At 39.5% G+C, this 21,959-nt stretch overlaps 1 protein-coding gene across 5 annotated transcripts in view; it reads right to left on the bottom strand.

Annotated features, from left to right (window-relative positions):
• LOC141903821 (katanin-interacting protein-like) overlaps window positions 1-21,959 on the bottom strand; it is a 382,582-nt gene that overhangs the window by 49,479 nt on the left and 311,144 nt on the right. For all 5 annotated transcript variants that reach the window (XM_074792155.1, XM_074792154.1, XM_074792152.1 and 2 more), the window contains 2 exons: window positions 16,438-16,615; window positions 5,747-5,912 (listed from right to left, as the gene is read on the bottom strand). In XM_074792155.1, the coding sequence (XP_074648256.1) occupies window positions 5,747-5,912; window positions 16,438-16,615 (344 nt within the window). The remainder of the gene's footprint in view (window positions 1-5,746; window positions 5,913-16,437; window positions 16,616-21,959) is intronic.

The following is a 21,959-nucleotide window of genomic DNA, read 5'->3' on the forward strand; positions in this document are numbered from 1 at the left end:
GATGAAATTTGGACACAACATTGATGGTAGATAGCTAAACAAGTGTAAGAAATTTCAGACTGATCCATTGACCATAGAAAAAGTTTTGATGTTGCCAAATTTTGGTACTATGAATGAGGCTATGTTTTGTTTATGTATACTGATGACTATACGTATCAAATTACTGTTACTGTGCTCTGTGAGCTTCACTAATTCACTGGATAACTCCTCCCTCTATGTCATTCAAAGATTCAAATTTTGAAGGAAATACCAGCTAAAAAGCTTAATTTCTCGAAGAGGAGGGCCCAAAACACATTTTTGACTGCAGAAATGAATATATTACACATTAATACATATGTCTGACAAAAAGGAGGATCCAAATCGGATAACTGACAGAGAAAATAGGAGAATTCCAGTTTCAATCGTTGGAGCTCTCCACTGCACTATTGCTTCATGGGTACTGCCATCTTTGACATTGATTGGGCTTTTATACTGCTCCTCGGCCTTTAAGCCTTAGGCCTAAAATACCCCCTGCAATACACTCTCCCCCACGAAGCCACTATCATTCAACTTAAATATCAACTTTTTAAAAGTGTTTTTTTTCCGAATCTAGGAATACATTGTACATCGATGTTTTTCTCAGAATAATATTCATAATAAGTTATACATCTGCTTTAACAAGTATTGAATAATGATTCTGTATTGGAGTAAGGAAACGTTCCTTGAACGTTTGATAATAAGCTTCTTAAATTATTTTTTAAAAACGTTTCTGAATGGTTAAAACTTTATATTTTCAAATGCGAAGTTTCTGGTGAAAAATGACATCAGAATGCAAAAAAATGTGTAATCGCGATTTTTGTAAAGATATGTATCATTTAAACGGAAAGCTATAATTTCAATACGATTTAAAAATGTTTCTAAAATGTTTGAAAGTAACAAAACCAAACCGAAACCGAAGTGAAACGTTTCGGGAACGTTTTGTGTTAGCTGGGTCTCACGTGTCCCAGTTCTCCCACTAAGTTTCAAATTACTACAAAGGACCATGGGTCTAGTTTGAGTACATCTTACTAAGCATGTTCAACTTTGACGACATACATGGTAATGGGTTTTTCCCTATGAGTCACAAGTACAGGGTAAAACACTTCTTGATAATGATGTCACTAGGAAACCCCTTATTCTAGAGGGATTTCCAAGTGATGCCCTTCTGAAGTATTGATTAGTAGAATGGGGAAAAATTCTTTGAAATTTTGCACAGTTTCTCCCAGCACTTTCAAGCTGATGGACAGAACTTGCCATATGAATTCCAACACATGTTTCCCTCCTACTGACAAAATATCATTTGTGTATATCCAGTGGTCAAAATTTGCGCCACCATGAGTTAACAGAAAATTCCTTTAAGAATTGTTGGCTGCGTGAACAGAAAAATTCAAGATTGCTGCCCTGGCTGCCATATTTGATGATGGGACACCTACATTTATGATATGGACATACATATCACCTGCCAAAACCCATTCACTAAACCCGACTTCCATTAGTGGAATCCTTGATTGCCAAGGATCAGAGATTGATCTTGCATTAAACAAATATCTCTATCAGGTATGGTCAACTTGTTTAGAATTAAAACTGATTGATTTAATATTATTTTGATGTTGCCAGTCAATAACAGTTCACTGACTTTACACATTGGTATGCACCCGCTTTTTCACCTGATTAAACCACGTTTGTGAATATTAAGCTCATTTTCAAACATGTGCGGTGAGCGTTTAATCCCAAATGATTCACACTTATATAAATCATCCACATAATAGTCTAAGGTTATATTAACAGTACCTATATCGGAACTTTTGATGCAGTTACTTTAAAACCCAGACCGGTGACTCAAGAGGTCTCTAATATTAGTTGTCGAATAAACACTATAATCCGTGTAAACTGTAGATAAATGAAGAAATCCCACACTTCGAATTTGAAATTATACTATCAAATTTATGTACTCATTCATAATTTCAAAACAAATTTGAAATTCTCTGTATATAGAAAACCGACTAACGCTGAAGCTTATCTTCATTTTTTCTCATTTACTCCTTTGAACATCAAAATTGGAATAGCCCAAGGATTATTTCTTCGAGCTCTACGTATTTGTGATCAAATGTTTTTAGATAAAGAAATCAAACATATAAGAACTGCTCTCAAGAAACTAGCCTATCCAGACAAAATTTTGAACAAAGCTTATTTCAAAGCCCGAATTTCTCACTTTGGACATAACGACCTGACCACAAAACGCAGAGCTCAAAAGAATATTATAATCCCGTATTTACCTACTTTGGAACGCTTTAAATCCACATTAAGCACCATCGACACTAGATTAGTCTTTCAGTATAATAACAAACTCACTAATGTTTTAACCAAAAATAAACCCAACAGTGAGCTAATTGAGTCTGGGGTCTATAAGATACCATGTAAAGACTGTAATATGATGTACATCGGCAAAACGGGACGTAATCTCAGTCAGCCTATTAAAGAGCACAAAATAGATATCCGCAACCAAAAGCCTGAGAGTGGAATAGCGAATCATGTCTTTACAACCAATCACCAATTTGACTTGCAGAATTCGAAACTTATTTATCCTTGTAAAGATATTCATAAGAGACACATAGTGGAATTAGCCCTTATATGTAAACTTTCGAAATCCAATTTATCTACTAATTTAAATACTGGTTTTTCTCCCCATAACCAATTATTATCCAGACACATCAACTCTTTATTAGATTTGGGTTGATGTCACTATGTGTCACTCTGTTATCGCCACCCTCTTCAGTCCACTTCACTTAGTTACATAATTTGTTTTTACTCTGAACTGTTTAGAATTGCTGTGGTTTCCACGGTACCCCTTGATGTTTTATTGCTTGGTCTGTTTATCTTAAGTTTTGACACACTGCTTTTATTTTAGATCCTGTGAGTTTATATGCTTTGTAACTTGTTTTTCTGGTCATTCCACCTGATGATGGCTGTTAGTCAACAGCCGAAACGTTGTGGTTTCGTAATAATAAATTTGATAGTATAATTTCAAATTCAAAGTGTGGGATTTCTTCATTTGTCTCTAATATTGTCTTCAAAAAAGTCACAAATATGGCTATGTAACCTAATTTCCTACACACTACACAAACAATCCAGTAGCAATCGCGGGATGCAATCAGACTACCTAGGGCCCGCATGACCCTTGACCTTTATGTTAACGTGCCATTCACATCAGGTTCAAAACTGACAATTGATAATTTTCTTATTTCTACTAATAATTCTAATTTACACTAAACAAATAAACAATTGCGTAAACACTCAAATAACAAAAAAATTTATTTCATTGCACATGTTTACTGAAACCGTAATCCATCAGCACTCAAGCCGCCTGTATCCGCCCTGGTACTTCCCAGTTAACATTTCTAGTCGGCCCGACGTCGGCATTGGGACAGACGAAGACGGCATTTGGACGTGGATCGGCAAGGAGTCGGCTTCGCCGTCGGGCCGACGTTTCGACGCCGACCCCGGCCGGGCAAATACTTATTTCTGATGCATTCGCATAATAATATATGATAAGCATAATATATGATAGTAAATATTATGTAGGTATATGTATAGCGTAGTTTTGTTTCAAAATCATTAATCTTTGATAAGGTCATCTTTTCGTCGTCGGTCCAACGTTGGCCCGTTAACCTTATGCTGACCAAGATGGTGGTGCCCTCTTTCACCCCATTTGAGAATTATTTAAATAAGGACGATATCAATACCTCAGTTATTAATCAATGATACACATATATGTTTGATTATATGTTATTAACAAGGGTTGTTAAACTGAATAAAAAATTGAAAGTTTTGTTTTTAATGAGGCTGGCGTGGTGCGTAGATCTTCCGCCGCCATTTTGGTTCCATTCTGTTCGTTCTTTTGTTCGTATTCTTTGTTATCAAAATCGCTATTCATCAGTCTTCTAGTTGTAACAAGTGTAATTACAAGTGTTACATTCGGTAAGTGTTATTGTATTTACATGGTATTTGATATTTGCGGCTGAGTTGCTTCAATTTTTAGGCCTATTTGAAGCGAAATCAAATTCAATGCATTTTATTGCTAAAATAACACTTAAAATGATTAGGTTATTAGAACTATTATGTTGTAATGATTACAAATTGATTGACTCAGGTTTAATAGCTGATATCATGGATACATCATCAGTTTTTAGGGTATTTTGAGCTAGTACTAGGCTGCTGCCTACGCTGTTGTGTTGGACTGAAAATGAGAAAATACAATCTAACCAGTTTATTTTTCTTTTAGGCTTGTCACTGCAATCGAGAAATTTCGTGAGGAAAGGATGTTGGGGCATGTTCTACAACAGTACAACGTCGAAGAGTGTGATATCACTTCCCGAAGCTTCACTCGATGATATCCAGTCAGGACTAATTTACTGGTGACATTTTTAGAAGCTGTACGGATGATCCCTTCTCATAAAAGACTCCATCAATGATTGAGCGGTGAATGAGGGAATTGGGGATGCATCAAACTTTGGCTTAAACACGCTAAAATCCTTATAATTCTGTAGTTTTGGCAAAGAATTAAACAGCAGTTGAAACCTGTATACATAACAATTGATATGTGTGTCCCCCGCTTTCATACAGATCTTACCATTATCTATGTAGTATGAAAGGATTTATTTTTGTATTATGTGATACTTATTAGAAAAAGGAATGTGGATTTTTCTAAAATTCTTAAAAAACACTTAAATGAGTCATCTAACTGTGCACATCATTCAGGCATTAATCATACAGATATTGCTTTGTTTATTTGTTAATAATGTTTTAAAGATAGTTCAAAATCGTTGTTATCAATCGAAGAAATGCTTTTCAAACGACTTGGTATTATATAAATACTATATGATCGGCGAGTTATCAAGTTGAAAAATGGTGACGGTAAATTTCTATTTTATTACTTTTATAGTTTATCTCAAAATCTATGTAAACTGTTTAAAATTATGTATTGATTTTTGTTTTGCAACTAAAGGAAAAGAACTTGTACATGTAATTCTCTTTAGTTGTCTCAGGTATCTTATGGAAGAGGTTCCTCAAACTCAGTTCCTGGATGACATTGCCAAACAGTCGGGGAATCGACAAATATGGACGGGGTTTGGTCAGAAAACGGTTGGATGAGGTTGGCAAACAGTCGGGGAATCGACAAATATAGACGGGGTATGGTCAGAAAAGGGTTAGATGAGGTTGGCAAATGGTTGGGGAATAGACAAATATGGACATGGTATGGTCAAAAAAGGGTCGGGTGAGGTTGGCAAACGGTCGGAGAACTGACAGACATACTATTAGGCAGTGGGCAAAACGTCGGCAAAGTGACGAAAACTGAATTCGGGCCGACCACTTCCCCACGAGCCATCCCGACGGTGGGACGACTACGACACCGACTAAGGGCCGACAATCTTGCCGACTTTATTTGGACGTCGGGCATGCTAAAATGTTGACTGGGTTTTTTCGTATGCTACACAAAAATGGCTATAGTGGGATTCGAACTCAATAGCTTATGATAAACCAGACACCTAAGTACTCGAAATACTGAACAGAAATGAACATCCTCCGGATTCAATTTCTCGAGTATTTCGAGTATGAACAAAACGCAAGATAAACCTTACACATAAGCCAAACACAAGGTATTTTTTACATTATTTAATAATATGCCGTTAGTTCCCTCATAGGCCTGTGCTGCACAGCTAGGACTTACCCCTCTGTATGAATCTTCAGCACTTTTATTGTAATTCCATATGCGAATACCACTAATACAAACTAGTTTTCCAAAATTTATATCAACAAAATGATGCGAGCCTTTTGTATATGGAATAAGCCACATGTGATCATCAGACGTTGTTATGTTATGCCCATCGATTAATCTGAAATGAAAAAATTTCTTAAGGATCAAGTGAAGCCCATTATAGATTTTGTTTTTAACGATACATAACGTAAAATAAACAAATAATAATCATCCTTGAACATTCCAGCTGTAATGAGTGATTGATCGTCAAGATCGGATAATGATTGAAGGACAAGTAGCAATTTAAATATTCTACAAGTGCCACCTGCACAGTTCCCCCTTACAGATTAAAATGGGAAAATTCCTCTATAACCTCTTAATTCTTTGCCCAAAGTATCTACATACAAAGTTTCTTCAAGAACGGATAATCATTGTAAGACTAGTAGTGGTTTAAAAATTTTCAAAGCGCCACCTGTACCACGTCCATAGAGATTAAATTTGAACAAGCATGAACTGTTTAGCCCCCCGTAGAAGTCAAATTGGGAAAATGGCTATAGACCTATAAATCTTTAGGGTTTGGCCGATACACTGCGTGAAAAGATATCATATCCGCAAATCGGATTTGTTACAGAAACATATCGGATATCAGGAAGGACGGCAGATCCGTCTTAAATCCGCATGCGGTTATTTAGACATAGTATCCAAATTGTAACCGCACGGATGTGAGATGTCCACACTATTGAATCCGTTTTGTACGTATTCTTCACTGACACGTGGAATCCCCGTACTTTACAAATGTTAATGTATTCCTGATTGCATTTATGATGAGTCCGTCGCATGGGTACGATCCGGAAGCGTTTAGATTCATGGATCAAACCGTATCAAATCCGATAAAATGCAAAGCTACAGAATCATCGTCATAACGGCAATCAGAATATCTTTGGTTACAGATATTGGTGCTTATTGGTCTGATCTTAATTTTTGATGTCAATCGGGCGACATGTTTTTAGTATCTCTCTTCTTGTATGTGGTTTAAATGTAACGTATGCATAAATGATCTTGTTTAGCAAAAACAGATATTTTTCTTGGTAGTTGACCATGTTTTTAACCCTTTAACCGGCAAGTATTTTTCGGCCTATGACTGATTTGGACCTTGCAAGGGGAAAACTTTATAACTCAGTAGATATGAGGGATAACCCCATATTGTATGTATCTTATGAAAGCTCTTTTCACATGATCATTTCGAATGATACCAAGTTTGCGATCATAGGGGGTTACCTTCAGGGTCTGACCCCAAGGTCATCCGGATTTTCGGGCCATCCATGATAAAGCATTGTCATCAGATTCATCCCAATAACCGAATTATCATCAGAATCTTCCATTACTACGTCCAAAATACCAGTTTTGATGAAGTTGTCAAGTAATAATAATAATCACGTGAATATCAATAAGGTTTTCTGTGATGTAACAGAAAACCCTAATAATGAATATAACTCCAAAGCAGCGTTAATGGGTTTTTCTGCATAGCCTTGTTTGTATTCTTGATCTTGTCTGGATACTGTGTCTACCATGATTGCATGTATGCTGATGCAGCGGCACCATGCTATTGAAAATGAAAGGAATTTAGAGTCCTGTTCAACGGTCAATACGGTTTTATAAAAGGAAGGTCTTCAAACCGTCATTTAGGCCTGCTTGAAACCATGGATGACTGGACAAGTTGGATATTTGACTCTTGCAAATTGACTGTTAGGCCTTAATTGGTCTTTATGGTTTTCCGAAAAAGCATTTGATAAGGTACTACTTCAGCGATCACTACACAAGCTATTAGGAAACGGTATCCATGATAGGTCGCTTAAATGGCTCCGAATGAAAACATGAGGCTGAAATCAACGGAATAATCTAATCTTGGAAATAAGTAGGTCTAACTCGAGTCACGCAAGGTAGTATCATAAGTGGTCTCCTCTTCACTGTCCTGATGAGTGATATAGAGAGTAATCTAAAATGTAAAGGACCGAGTAAATTTCCAAAACGACCCAAACAAGCTGTGTTCTGTTCATGGTCAGAAACATGGAAGATGAGCTTCAACCTGAAAAAGGCATAATATTGGATACAAGGAAAACCCAGGTTCATATTATACCTTTTTGTTCCAGTGTGAAGAATACTTTGTTCGATGGAAGATAACTCATTATCACGAAATGAGTATTTGGTTCCACAAACAATTTTTTCTTTGGAATGAAAGATGCTTCGATCGACTAATATACTTGTTTGAACGAAAAACTTAATTTTCTGACAAGAACATTTTGTTCGAATGAAAACAATTCTGTTCGATTGAACAATATACTTTGTTGGAACGAAACGCTATGTTATTTTGTCTCAGCGGTACACTTATGATTAATCGTAGTAAATATACGGTAAATTTGGTAAGAAAAAAGAAAACTAGGATGAGGCAAAGCCTCGAATGCCTCCGGCCTGAAATCCACTGCAACGCGAAGTTACAGGGTTTATGGTAAATGCGTTAGAAATATCATGGCCACAATTATCTTTATAAGAATGATATTAGAGAACATGTGTACAAAGTGTAAATAATTCATCCACAGTTGCAGCCTCTAGGATGTTTTCCCCTTATGGCCATAATTTGAATTGGTCAACAATTGCAGCCTCTAGTAATAATTTGAAAACGACCCGATTTTAAATAGGGTTCTCACGCAAGGGATATCCTACTTGTGTACCAAGTTTGAAGTTAATCGGTCAACAATTCCTGCCACTAGGCTATTAATGGAGTTTTTCATGTCGGCCCCCTGGTGGGAATTATTCGAATCAAATTGACCCAATTTTAAATTGGATTCGGGGCGACGTGATACCCTACTTGTGTACCTAGTTTGAAATGAATCGGTCACCAATTGCAGCCTCTAGGCTGTTAACATCGTTGTTCATGTTGGCACCCTGGTTGCCAGAATTTGAATCGAATCAACCCAATTTTATCAGGCTTTTGGCCCAAGCGTTATCCTACTTGTGTACCAAATTTAAAATGAGTGGGTCAGCAATTGCGGCTTTTAGCCTGTTAACGTTGTTTTTCGAGTCGGCCCCCTGGTTGCCAGAATTTGAATCGAATCAACCCAATGTTAAATAGGGTTCTGGTCCAAGTGTTATCCTACTTGTGTACCAAGTTTGAAAACAATCGGTCAACAATTGCGGCCTCTAGGAAGTTAACGTCACATTCAGCGGTGGCGACATATTCAGACAGAGGTAAATCTATATGCCCCCTCTCAACTTAAGTTGAGCCAGGGGCATAAAAAACGGTCAATAATTACGGCCTCTAGACTGTTAACATTATTTTTTATGTCGGCCCCCTGGTGGCCATTATTTGAATCGAATCGACCCAATTTTAAATAGGGTTCTGGCCCAGGTAATATCCAACATGGTACCAAGTTTGAAATGAATCGGTCACCAATTGCGGCCTCTAGGCTGTTAATGTCGCTTTTCATGTCAGCCCCTTGGTGCTTGAGGCGGCGGCGTACTCAGGCAGGGGTAAATCTATATGCCCCTCTCAACTTAAGTTGAGCTGGGGGCACAAATATGATATTGTTCAACTAACTGTTTGAAGCTCCCGGCCAAATCAGTGGGAGTAATGAATTTATTTGTACTTGATTTCATTCTCATGGCGAGGAGACACTCGCAGCAGATCCCCGGCACAACGATGTAGAAATACACGTCGATTCATTGATGTTTACAGCTTGACATTGCTTTTAAAATATAAAGTAGTGAATATTCTGTGGATCGGTAATATGTACGGATGAAGAATGGGTTATTGCTTAAGTTACTCTTTGAAGGCTGTGGCCGAGAAAACTTTTCGTTCTGACAAAAAATTTGTTGAGCGAAACTAATTTTGGTCGAACAATAGTTCGAATGAAAACAATTCTTTTCGATCGAACAACATGCATTTAGTTTGAATGAAAAACATTTCGAATTTTCCCAAAAAAAAGTTTCCTTCGAAACAAATCAATTTTGTTCGATCGAATAAAATTTTTTTTCAGTTCGAACGAAAAACATTTTTTTCTGGCAAAAAATTTGTTCGAACGAAAAAGATGTTCAAATGATAAAGAGATCTTATCATCCAGGGCTCCATAGTAACTAAAGTCATTAGGAATTTTTAAAATACCAGTTTCATTAATGATGAAAAAACTCAAATGAAATCTCTGGTTTATGAAGCTGCCTCCTCAGACGAATGCTAACAGCTTTAAAAAAAAATCTTCATTTTAACCAATGTAGGCCTACATATGCGTGTAGGCCTTGTAGGCCTACATATATACGTAGACCTCTGGACAGAGGAGGCTTAGGCGTATTGCCCTTTAACCATCTTAAACATCCTATTCCTACACCTTCACATTCCTACAGGGTTAGGTCTCATGGTGTATTCGGTTTGTAAATTCAATTTGATTTTCGGATGAAGAAACCAATCTTTTATACTATGTGTCTCGTAGTACAAATTTTGTTTGAAGTTCAATCAATGTGTCCGTAAATAAACACAACAATTTTACTGTGTTTGTTTGAAACACAAAGCACGTGGGCCTAACACAAAGCATCTGGTACAACTTAATAAACACTTCAAGCAGCTGAGATCAGGGGCGGATCCAGGGGGATGGGTAGACAGTATTGGAAAGAAATTTAAGGGCACTTTCTGATCTTAGGGCACACCCAGTATCCAGGTCAATGCGAGCGCCGAAGTCTTTCGTGGGGGGGGGGGGTCTGGCCATGCCCCAGAAAATTTTGAAAATATGGTACCATTTAAAGGCTTTTAGAGGGCTTCTAGAGACTAGCAGAGCAATCCAGAATAAACGAATCCGAGACAAGATTTCAACAAATGAAGCTGGCGAACCCATGAAAGAATGGTTGTCGCCAACTTCAACACCCATGAAAATTACTGGCATTGGTTTTTATATTTTCCCTAGTGCCCCTATAACCTTTAAATGTGCTCCTTAACAATTATACAGAATACGGCTAAGTGCCCCTTCATTGTTAACAATCGGCAAAAATTGCCTCGTCTTCACATTTATCCGTATGTCGTGTGCCGTATTCCAAACCAAAAGTGCCCCTAAAATTTGAAAAATTAGGCAAAAAAGTGCCTTTTTCTTCAGCATTCACCATGGATTAAAGCCTGAGCGTGCCCCTTGAAAAAGCAAAGTGCCCTTTTTTCAACATTCTCCGCGTATAGTGCCCTCTTCTAAAGTACGGGTGCCCCTTTAGACCTCCCTGAAAAGGCAAGGACGAGGTGCCCTCATCTAAAGCATGAGTGCCCCTTGAAAAAGGAAAGTGCCCTTTTTAATTTATCATGATTAAAGGCCTTACCGGGTATATCAAATATGATTATCTCTCATCACTTTCTCAGCAGCAGTATTTACCAATTAATTTTATAATTATGCCCGGATTAAGGACACAGAATTAGCGGTTGCTGAAATAATGCCGTCAAAAATATTGCCGGTGAAATTTCGAAGGGCACTTAAAAATTCTAGACCGTATTGGGCAATACGGCTAATACGGTCTGGATCCGCCCCTGGAGAAACAATCTTCCCTCACCTGCATTATCGGAACACTGAATCCAAATATGAAGCTTGAGTCCAGCTTATGGATGATAATATGTTATATACAGGTATTTAGTAAATATTACAATTTTTGGAACTAAAATTTGTATTTCCGAGTAGTACTTACCCTTTCCTTTTATGCCAATTTTTTCTAAATTTGGATTGATTGCCAATGGTCTTCTTTACGACCCGACCCTGCTGTATTGCATTTAGCCACCGGCAAAATCCGCCATCTTTTTACGCCATGGCAGACCCAAAAATACAGCTCTGCGGGGCAGGTTGGCGGGATTCCCACCATAGGAAAGGGTGAGTACTACTCGGAAAAACAAAATTTAGTTCCAAATTTTAATATTTCCGTCGAGTACTGTATCCATTCCTATGGTTTTTGCTAGACTAGCCTAGCACAAGGATGGTGGGAAAGGTAGATAGAAAAACCACCGCTCAAACGCAAGGTAAGAGGGAAAAAAGAGAGCACCTACCCAAGCACGTAACATCCTGTCCGGAAGACCAGGCTCCACTCGATGTTTTAGGGCTTCAATTCACCATTTGACGACCGACCGAGCCTGGCCGTTGATTCTTTGCCAAAAACTCGAAAGCAGGCTGCAGCAAAACAAATTCCTTGCTGACCCGAAGACAATATGACCTTGTCAACTGAAAGTGCATGAATCTCAGAACGACGGGCCAAGCAAGCCAAGAACAACAAGAATACAGTCTTTTTTTTGGCAAATTTGCAAATGATGCTGAAAGAGGTTCAACTGGAGCCCCCATTAACTTCTTCAAAATTATTGACAGATCCCATGGTGGAACTATCCTCGATACCCGAGGCCAGGAAACAGAAAACCCTGCAACTTGCTGGGATATCCAATGATCCTCCTTTACATTTGGCCTTCCAGAAGCACGCAATGTATGGGAAATCGGGGGGCGGTAACCTTTAATAGTTATAACCTGCAGACCTTTTACTACAAATAGATGCAGTAAAAAATCTGCCAATTGAGCTACGGAGTGTGAGCATGGATCAATATCCCCTGTAGCACACCAATCTGCAAAATGACCCCATTTGGCGTCGTAAATGGTACTTGATGGCCGCTTAGATCCCGCGATAAAGGAGGCAGCCTCTTCCGAAAAGCCTGAAGCTGACAAGGATCACTGGACAATGGCCAGGCAAGCAGATTTAACCACTGGCTGTTGGGATGATGCCGAAAGTTCCAGAAAGAGACAGAATGGATGGGAAATTCGGAAGAATCCTGGGGTTGTCGCACAAAAGGTTGGGAAGTAGAAGGAACCATTTCTGCGCAAGCCAACATGGTGCTACCAGAACTATGTTGCAATTGACTGATCTCTCCATTTGATCCAGCAAGCATGGGAGGACTGGTGTGGGTGGGAATACATACGCACGCATCCCCGACCTATCCAGAGGGAAGGCGTTGACCCCCATGCCTCCGTGTCTGGAAACGGGGAAACAAACAGTGGACACCTCCGATTGAACCGGGTGGCAAACAGGTCCAGCAGTGGATTGTCCAACATGTCTCGAACCCCATTGGCTACTTCTTGGTGGAGAACCCATTCAATCGCAATAGCTGACCTCGACGAGAAAGAGCATCGGCCATCATGTTCCTTTTCCCTGCTAAAGGCGCCACAGTCAGGGAAACGCCCTTTGCCTGGCACCAAAGGAGAATTTTGGCCGACAGATCCGTGAGGGTTTCTGAGTGTGCGCCCCCTTGATTCTGAAGATTAGCGTTCACTGTTGAATTGTCCGTGGCTAACCAAACATGATGGCCCTCCACTCTCCAGCGAAAGAACTTCAGAGTTCACTTTCACACGGCCAGCATTTCCAGGAAATTTATGAATACACGAACTGGAGCCTCCAACGGGGCCAATGAAATCCCACGACGAAGATTCGTAGTTGTCGCCCACCAATTAAGATCTGGACATAGATCGGTTGGAGGTACAGGAATCCAGGTCTCCCAGTTGCCCTTCAACTGAGACCAGAAGACCTTCCAATATTGTTGCAAGCGCCTGCTTCTGAGACGGCCTAAGGGCACCACTAGACCCATGGAGCTGATGGAGCCTAGAAGCCGTGACCAGTAACGAGCTGTTCTCCGGGTTGTGGTGACCAGTAACCATCAGTTCTCGGGGTTGAGGACACTAACGCTACAGCTTCTTGAAGTTACTAACGCTACTCGAGCCATGGATGGAAAGACTTTGCCGATTTGGAGATCGAAGTCCATGCCGAGATAAGTGAACTGTTGGGCCGGCGTCAACTGATATTTTCCCCTGTTTACGTATTTTCCCCTGTTTACCCTAGCTGATGGACTAAGTCCACAACTGAGGTCATTGCCTCTTGACATTTGCGACTGACTATTAACCAGTTGACGAGGTAAATGAACAGTCGAACACCCCTGGACTGAAGTCCCTTCTGAACGGACTTGACCAACTTCGTGAAAACTCATGGGCTGTACTGAGGCAAAATGGAAGAGGCCTGAACTGGAACTGGCAGCCTTTATCCTGAGAAATTGCCGAGATTTTGGGTGAATTGGAACCTAAAAAAAGCATCTTTCAGGTCCAATGAAGCTGCCCATTGACCCGACGGAGCCCTTGAATCACGTCTTTTGGTTTGGTCATCTGGAACCTTGGAATGTCTAGGTGCCAATTGAGGGATGACAGATCTATCACTGTCCGTTGACCCCCTGTGGCCTTCGGTAGCATGAATATTTGAGAAAACCAGCCGGGAGAAGTTTCATTGCAAACTGGTTCTAACGCTCCCTTCTCGGCCAATCGTTCCCTTCTCGGCCCATTCCTCGAGAGCCGGAGAGATTAAGGCCTCCTGACCTGGTTTTGGCCGCATGTTGGGAGGTGACCTCCTCAGGCGGGGTCGCTTTAGGAAACGGAGACGGTAGCCACATGAGACGACCCGGGAGGGCCAACCGTCTTCGAACCAGTGTGTGGCTGCCTGCTGCTCTCCCACTGGTCAAGAGAATTCATTTCAAGTTTTTCCGAAAGGAAGAGCCCCTTCTCGGAGCCTTCCCCTTGCCCTGATACGAATCGGAACTGTCATGACCGGACAAGGCTTGACACGATTGTTGGAGCTGTGAGCTAGTTCTCAAACCAGCATCTGAGGCCGCCTGAGTCCGTGCCGAGCCTTGCGCCGCTAGTGCTGAACCAGAACGCTTTTCCACAGAGTTTGGACGGTGGACTTGGTATTGACCTCCCAAATCTTCCTCAGCTCGGCGGAAACACAAGCACACCACCCGGAGAAGAGACCGGAAGACGTCCCCAATGGAGCTCTCAGTAATGAATTGGACGCCATATCTGGTAAACGAGTTTTGGAACTTGAGTCCATAACTGACTGACGGGAGGCTAAAACAAGATTAGCCTGACCCCGAACCAACAACGGAATGATGAAATAACGGAATGATGAAATAGACCGAGCCATAGATCGGATAATCCGGTCCATTCCCTATAGTTTTAGGGCAACTAACTCTGGGTCGGAGCCCCCATGGACAGCGGTGAAAGTTTCGCGAAGCTCGCCCGTCAATACCTTAAGAGCCATAACCTGAAACGTACCAAACCTGGTAAGTTTGTCCAGGATTGACGTCATGGCCACCAAACCAGACTTAGGCAACCGAATACCCGACTGCGCTGAACCAGTATCCGGGCTGATCAAAGTATCATCAGCATCCAGGCAGCTATGACTATCAACCACAGCACCTGGAGTTGCATAATGCCTCGAGCGAAATGCGCCTATAGGCAGATAGGTTGAACTAAAATATTTTCCAGATTTCATACCTCGTTCTGGAGGGGGAAACAAAACGTTCCGGGGCGACATTCACCCCATAATTGCATATCTAATCTAGCCTATTCTCTTGAAACCGCTAACACTTCGCGTAAAACATTAAGATCAGAGTCCGAATTGAGCCCGAACCGGACCGGACTGGTGCTGGCCGGCTTGTGCCAGTAGCTCAACTACAGCGGCTGCACGCTCGGTTCAGATCCTGTAGTCTGAACCAGCTGAACCGGTGATCGACCAGTGACCGGTGATTGACCGGAAACTGCTGCCGGAGAACTAGCGTTCCTCCCCGGTGAACGGAGTTGGGAAGCCGACCGTGCAAGTACAGTCGGCGACCGCTCTGCTATACGATTTGAAATATATGAGGAGAACTATACGCGAACTATACGAGGAGAACTCGTAGCAGATCCACAGAACGGCGATGTAAATACACCTGTGATTCATAAATCTTTACAGCTTAACAGTGCTTATGATATTTGGAGTAGTTCATATCCTGTGGATCGGGAAAGTGTTATGACGAAGACCACTCCTGAATTTGAAGTTTTGCAGCAATGAATTTGTTTATTTATACTTGCATTGATAATCGAATTGATGAGCAGCCCGCAGTGGATTTCCGGATGACGATTCTGAATAACATGTCGCCTCGTTGTATGGGGCTAAATTTTCGATGTTTACGGCCCGAAAGAGCCGTAAAGACCCGAGAAGAGGTAACGTTGATTCATTAAAGTATGCACGAAGTATTTGTAGGTCAAATTGAGCTGAAGGATATCATACGGATTGTATCGGCAACAGCGGCAAGGTAACAAAGCCTAAGTTCATCTAGTGAAAATAGTGTGGAATAAAATAATGATAATAAGAAACATGCGAATATCAATAGGGTTTTCTGTGAAGTAACAGAAAACCCTAAATATATTTTTGGTTAATTAGCTCAATTCGCTCATTAGTAGTGAAATTACAGGCTACTGAAATTGCGTTTGATTGCGCTAAAATGGCTTTGAGTATAGAGTATTAAGCATAGGAATGATTATTGATCGGCCAGACCGTTAACATAGACTCACTAATGCAAGCCAAAAATAAGCAACGGATTCCGATGAAATTCAATAGGGTTAGAGATTTCATTTCTGCATAGCATGTTTTGAATGTTCCGAAAAGAAACTTAGCCTCGTTTGGAAGTTGTTTTGTACCAAAGAAAGTTTCAGATGCGATAGCAAAATGGACTTTGCTAAAGCAGAAGTCCATAAAAAATAATTTCATTTCGGTAGGGAAGTTATATGTGCACAGGAGCAGAGAATACTTACTTATCTAGAGTTCGGACATCATCTTCACAACCCGGTAAATGCGTCAAATCACATGGATTGGCATCAATCAGCGATAATGACAAGGGCAATTTAATTCCATTTTTTCCAATTACTTCCAATCCTGTCAAACCAAGGTAATGCATGTCTCCCCATGTATCAGTGAAATTCAATTTCAAACCTGTAAATAGATTAAATATCCAAGACTCATTGGTACGTGACACCATGCCCACTTGGGAAGTATAATATGGAAATAATAAACTATTCTTCTATTCAATGAATGCCCTCTGGTAACCAAATACAATAAAGGACCAATGGTCCAGTGGCTCGCAAAACCATAGTGTGAAGTAAATAAATTGCCCATGGGCAAAGTGTGGTTTACCTTGAAAGCTAGATGTTGTTTGGAATAAGTGCATTGCTTGAAAAACCTTTTTAATTCGTGAATTCAAATTTCCACAAGTTTATACTGTATCTTATCTTTTTTAAAGAATTATTTTGTAGCCAAATAAGACTAGAAAGATACATTTGTTTACGGTCCACGTCCAAAATTTTGTAGGGTACAGGTAGGTGCGGCAGGGAAACTATTTTATATTTTCAAAAAAATATGTTTCACAATATGAAAAAATATTCAAATAAGGCCATCCCAAAATAATTGCCGTAACACCGACTCAACTCAGGATGAGTCAGTAGGTAGGTAGAAATTTTTTTTTTGCAAAATTTTTGGGCAAAAAAACCCAATTTTTCACCTTTGGGCTTTTTTACATGGAAACAATATCGCCAGAAATCATCAACGTTGTGCACGGGAAATTTGTCTTATAGCGTAGAATTCAAGAATTATTCTAAAATTATAACTTCGTCTAGAGCGTCATCTCTGTGTCAAAAATGACACAGTACATTGAATATGTGCACGCTTTAACGTGACCAGCTTTAAACTAAAGTCACTATTAGAATGAATGGCAGCTTATTGGAACACTGCCAGTTTCCTGGAAAACTTAAACTAGGCCACATTTCAAGGCATGTTTTTCACACGATGCACACTTGAATTCAAACATACGTAGCTCATACGTTGGCAGTGGGTCAGTCGGTCGGCCGTTTTTATCAAAAATAAAATTTATTTCAATAAATCCCAGAAAAAAGTTTTCACTCGGTACCTTTGAAGTCAGGTCGGTCGGGTTACGGCAAACAGACCATTATTTTGGGATGGCCTAAAATTCATATGATGTCACATATCAGAGGGTGGCTGAATATTGGGTCTTGGAAACCTCTTCCAATGTTGGCCGTGGAAGCTAAAATACCCGTACAGAAGAAATTGGCTATTAGATCGTTTTAAATCCTGGAATTTACCACTACAATATTCAGACCTTGACAGACTTTATAGTTTGCTGCTTAGTATTATCAGGTCACAAGAAATTACAATTTATTACAAATTCTATCGAACAGAAAACACAGCGCTCATCTTCTGCTACGATTATTCAGCCTATTTTCATGTCGAACGTGCACGCGTTACAGCATCACCCGTAGTAGTGTACTGTACGAGCTTGTGTGTGTGGTGTAGCACTCAGCGCGCACGTGGAGGCTGTGTGTAAGTGAATATTCGCTTACACCTCAATGTCAATCAAAACAATCATCAGGTATTAAAATGAAACAATACCTATGGCGGATGTCTGAAATAATTACATCCTTACCAGCAATGAGCATTTGAAATTCGCTCGTATACGGCACCTAGTCCAATGAAACGTACGCCATTCTATGGCTTTCCCATAATTATTTTAGTAGCGCCGGGATTTCCCGTATATCCCAAAAACAGCCAATCCCATTCGCTCGTAGAGACAACGCCCACAAATCGAGGTCATGTTTACGCCGAGAACAAATGAAACGAATGCTCACATAAAAAAAAATGTACCACGATTTTACATGAATTGGCCCAAAGCCAACATCATATCGCTGACAAATTTAAACCAAAAATGAGTCACGTATTCTACATGACACATCATAAACCACCTATAATAGGCTACTAGTACGGAAAAAATTCATTTCATTGAAAATTAAATAAGAAAATTTATATATACGATATTGCCTATGCCACTGTACACGACTGTTTTCCACGCGAACGCTCATCACTACTATGCCGCGATTAACAAACTAATACAAAGAATCAGTCTCCAAAACGGATTGTTAATGCGAACGTCGATAAAATGACTTACATTAATGATGACAAAACAATTATTCCAGTCGTGTAACTATATTAGACTCATCTTAAAATTTTTAATGCTATCAATTGATCAGTATCATCAGTAAATCAGGCGTGTGTGGCAAACACAGAAGTAAATTTCCGCAAATTGAAACCAGAACTTTGTCAGATACCTTGATGCAACGTTACCTTATGCACGGGATTTCAAAACTAGATGAATCATTGAACATATCGCACACAATAAATCGTTAAAAAAAATATCATACGCCTTGAGTATCAGTATTCGCGCTAGAAATGATGAATATGAACCTCTTCAATTGTGCAGCCATTTTGTTTAGCACCTGCTGATCCACCTCATTTACATATTCAACGAATGCGATGATGTAATGACGGAGTTCGAACTGGGTCAACACAAATTATACATAACTTGAGATTTTGGAGGGGTTTTTCCTTTGAAAGCCCATAACTACTGAACAAAGCATCGAATCTTGGCGATATAAAGTTCTTCCGACGCAAATAGCATTGAATTTTCACATGTGTTATTTTGGACAATTAAAGATGCTGCATGAATAAAACGTGCTAGAATAAATCGATTTTTTGACACTTTTTGGTTAATTTCTCATATAATAATGAAACCCACGGCTTTCAACTTTGCGCACCATAAAGAAAACAGGCTACTGAAATTGCGTTTGAGTGTGCTAACAATAGCTTTGAGCGCAGTGTATTAAGCATATGAATGATTATCGATTGGCCAGACCATTGACATAGGCTCGCTAACATGAGCCAAAAAACAATACCGAAACTCACCACAATTATAGAACATGTTTATCCTACTATTCAACGCCCCCTGATGACCATATACAATATCCAATGACCTTGAAACTCAGCAAAATCATAAAATATGTCAAGAACTACAACCTTGCAATCGATCGTGGTTACAAAATATGCATAATTTAACATGGAATAAGAGCCCCAAGGGCACTATGGCCAGCCTGTCAGCTTTCCGAAAAGTGGCAAATGATGTATTCTGTGGGTTATATTTATCAAAATACACTCCCAGCTCAAAGTCAATGCCTATCATTTAAACAGTACAATCGTATTTTCATAAGTAGCACAGACAGCTGGAGCTGGGACTGGAGCTGGCAGGAACCTCAGATAAATCTTTTTCCCTTGGTCTTATTGATTTGAATGCGCAAAATAGAATTGAATTTTCTGAAATTTGTTCAATAAAACAAAATTGGATTGGATTTGATATTTTGTTTGTTCAATAAAAATTGAATTTGATCTGATATTTTTGCCGAATAAAATTTGATTGAATTTGCAGTTTGAGCACATGGCTAATTAGTATATCAAGGTCATCCATCCGATTTGAAAAAAGCTGTTTTTCCCAGACTGCATTGTCAATGATATTGTCAATTGCCCAGAATTGTCAATGATATTTTCTGTAGTACAAATAACAAGAGGCCGACGGGCCTATACCTTCATGACGAAGTAGATGAAGAATGATTCAATATTCTAATTTTTACAGATTTTTAACGATGTAACAAGTTTTAAAATAGTTAAGATGGTATAGGCTATGTGGCGATAATGTTCATTTTCTGTTATCCTTACATGCATGAAAAGACAAGCCCATTTTAGCTACCCCAAAGATCACACTACACGAAAAAATGCATCAAGAATTGGTGTAGGCATCGTGCTGAAAAGAAATCCAAGATGGATGGCAACCCTGGTGGCCAAACTTGAACTCTATTTTCAATAAGGGTAGACATTTCACCTACCAAAATTCTTACACTTAGTATCATGAAAATGCATCAAGAATTGCAGTTCGTTTCGTGTTAGAAATTCAAGATGGCTGACCTGGCGGCCATATTTGAAAGCCGATGACCTCCATATACAAAAGGCATGGACAGGTTACCTACCCTGATCCTCACACCAAATTTTGTGGAAATTCATCAAGAATTGCGGCTGCATCGTGCAAACAAATTCAAGATGGCCACCCCAATGGCAGCCATATTTGATCACCAATGACACTTTTTACAATAGGGGTGGACATCTCGCCAGACCCAATCTTCAAGCTTATTTTCAAAAAGATTCATCGCAAATTGCAGGGGAATTACTGTGTTGAATTCAATTCAATTCCAGAGGGCCTAGCTTAGGCCTGTGCAATAGGGGTCAATGAAGATTCGACTTATTGAAAAACCAGCACAAACGCCTATTCAAATCACATGTTATCAAAAAATTCAGTGCTTCTTAGTTTGATGTCCCTGTTTTCATCGCGCACGTGGTTAAAATTATTGTTTACATCGAACGTCTTCAACAGCTGATACAACCGCACCCGCGTCTGTCAAACATCTTAATTGATTCATATACTAAAATGCTCACTATAAAAAAACTATGTGGTGAATCAATCCAGAATTTTTCAGTAAAATGTCACTAGGCACCTTTCTTCAGAGGTTTATTTGTTTTAATGTCATTAACAATCAGTTATATAATACTATATTCATAACTTTGAAGCGGCGCACCGGCAGCGAATGCTCAAGCAAGGTCAGTCACGTAGGCCAACGATAAACACGAAACAGACCACGGTTTTGCCGGATAAGAGCGTCTCTCCACATAAATTAGAGGGACTGTAATGGACCATTTGTTGACACTTACCTTTAATAAAGTTCGTATGGATACAATCAAGATAATTCCACCCTATAATTCCACTATTCAATGATCGATGAGCAGCTAAAATATGGTGCAGCCATTCAATATGCTAGTCACTATGTATCTCTGCACACATCAAATCACACTTGAATTACAAGTGTTGACTTATGAGAAACGATCGAAATCTAGCAATTTGATTGGGAAAATAGCAGCACTAGTTGAAAAAAGTTGATAAACTACCTCCAACTGTCTAATTGTTTAAAAGCTTTGCCTTCACATGGAACTATTTCTGCCTTATCACAGGTGCACTCTGCAGCCGTGATTCGTCCATTCAACGATAAAAACTTTCACACGGTCTTACTATCGGCATTTTTTAATAATTTAGGGAAATATTTAAAATGAATTGCCCATGGGCAAAGTGTGGTTTACCTTGCATGCTATAGGTTGTTTGGAGTAAGAGCATTGCTTGAAAAATCTTTTTAATTCGTAACTTCAAAGTTCTAGAAGTTTATATTGTATTTTATCTTTCTTAAAGAATTATTTTTTAGCAAAATAAGACCAAAGATAAACATTTGTTTATGGTCTACATCAAAAAATTTCGTAGGGTACTGGTAGGCGCGGCATTGGAAACTAATTTACATTTTCAAAGAAATATTTTTCACAATATGAAAAAATATTCAAATAA

Source organism: Tubulanus polymorphus, chromosome 4 (assembly GCF_964204645.1).
Source record: "Tubulanus polymorphus chromosome 4, tnTubPoly1.2, whole genome shotgun sequence".
NCBI lineage: Eukaryota > Metazoa > Nemertea > Palaeonemertea > Tubulaniformes > Tubulanidae > Tubulanus > Tubulanus polymorphus.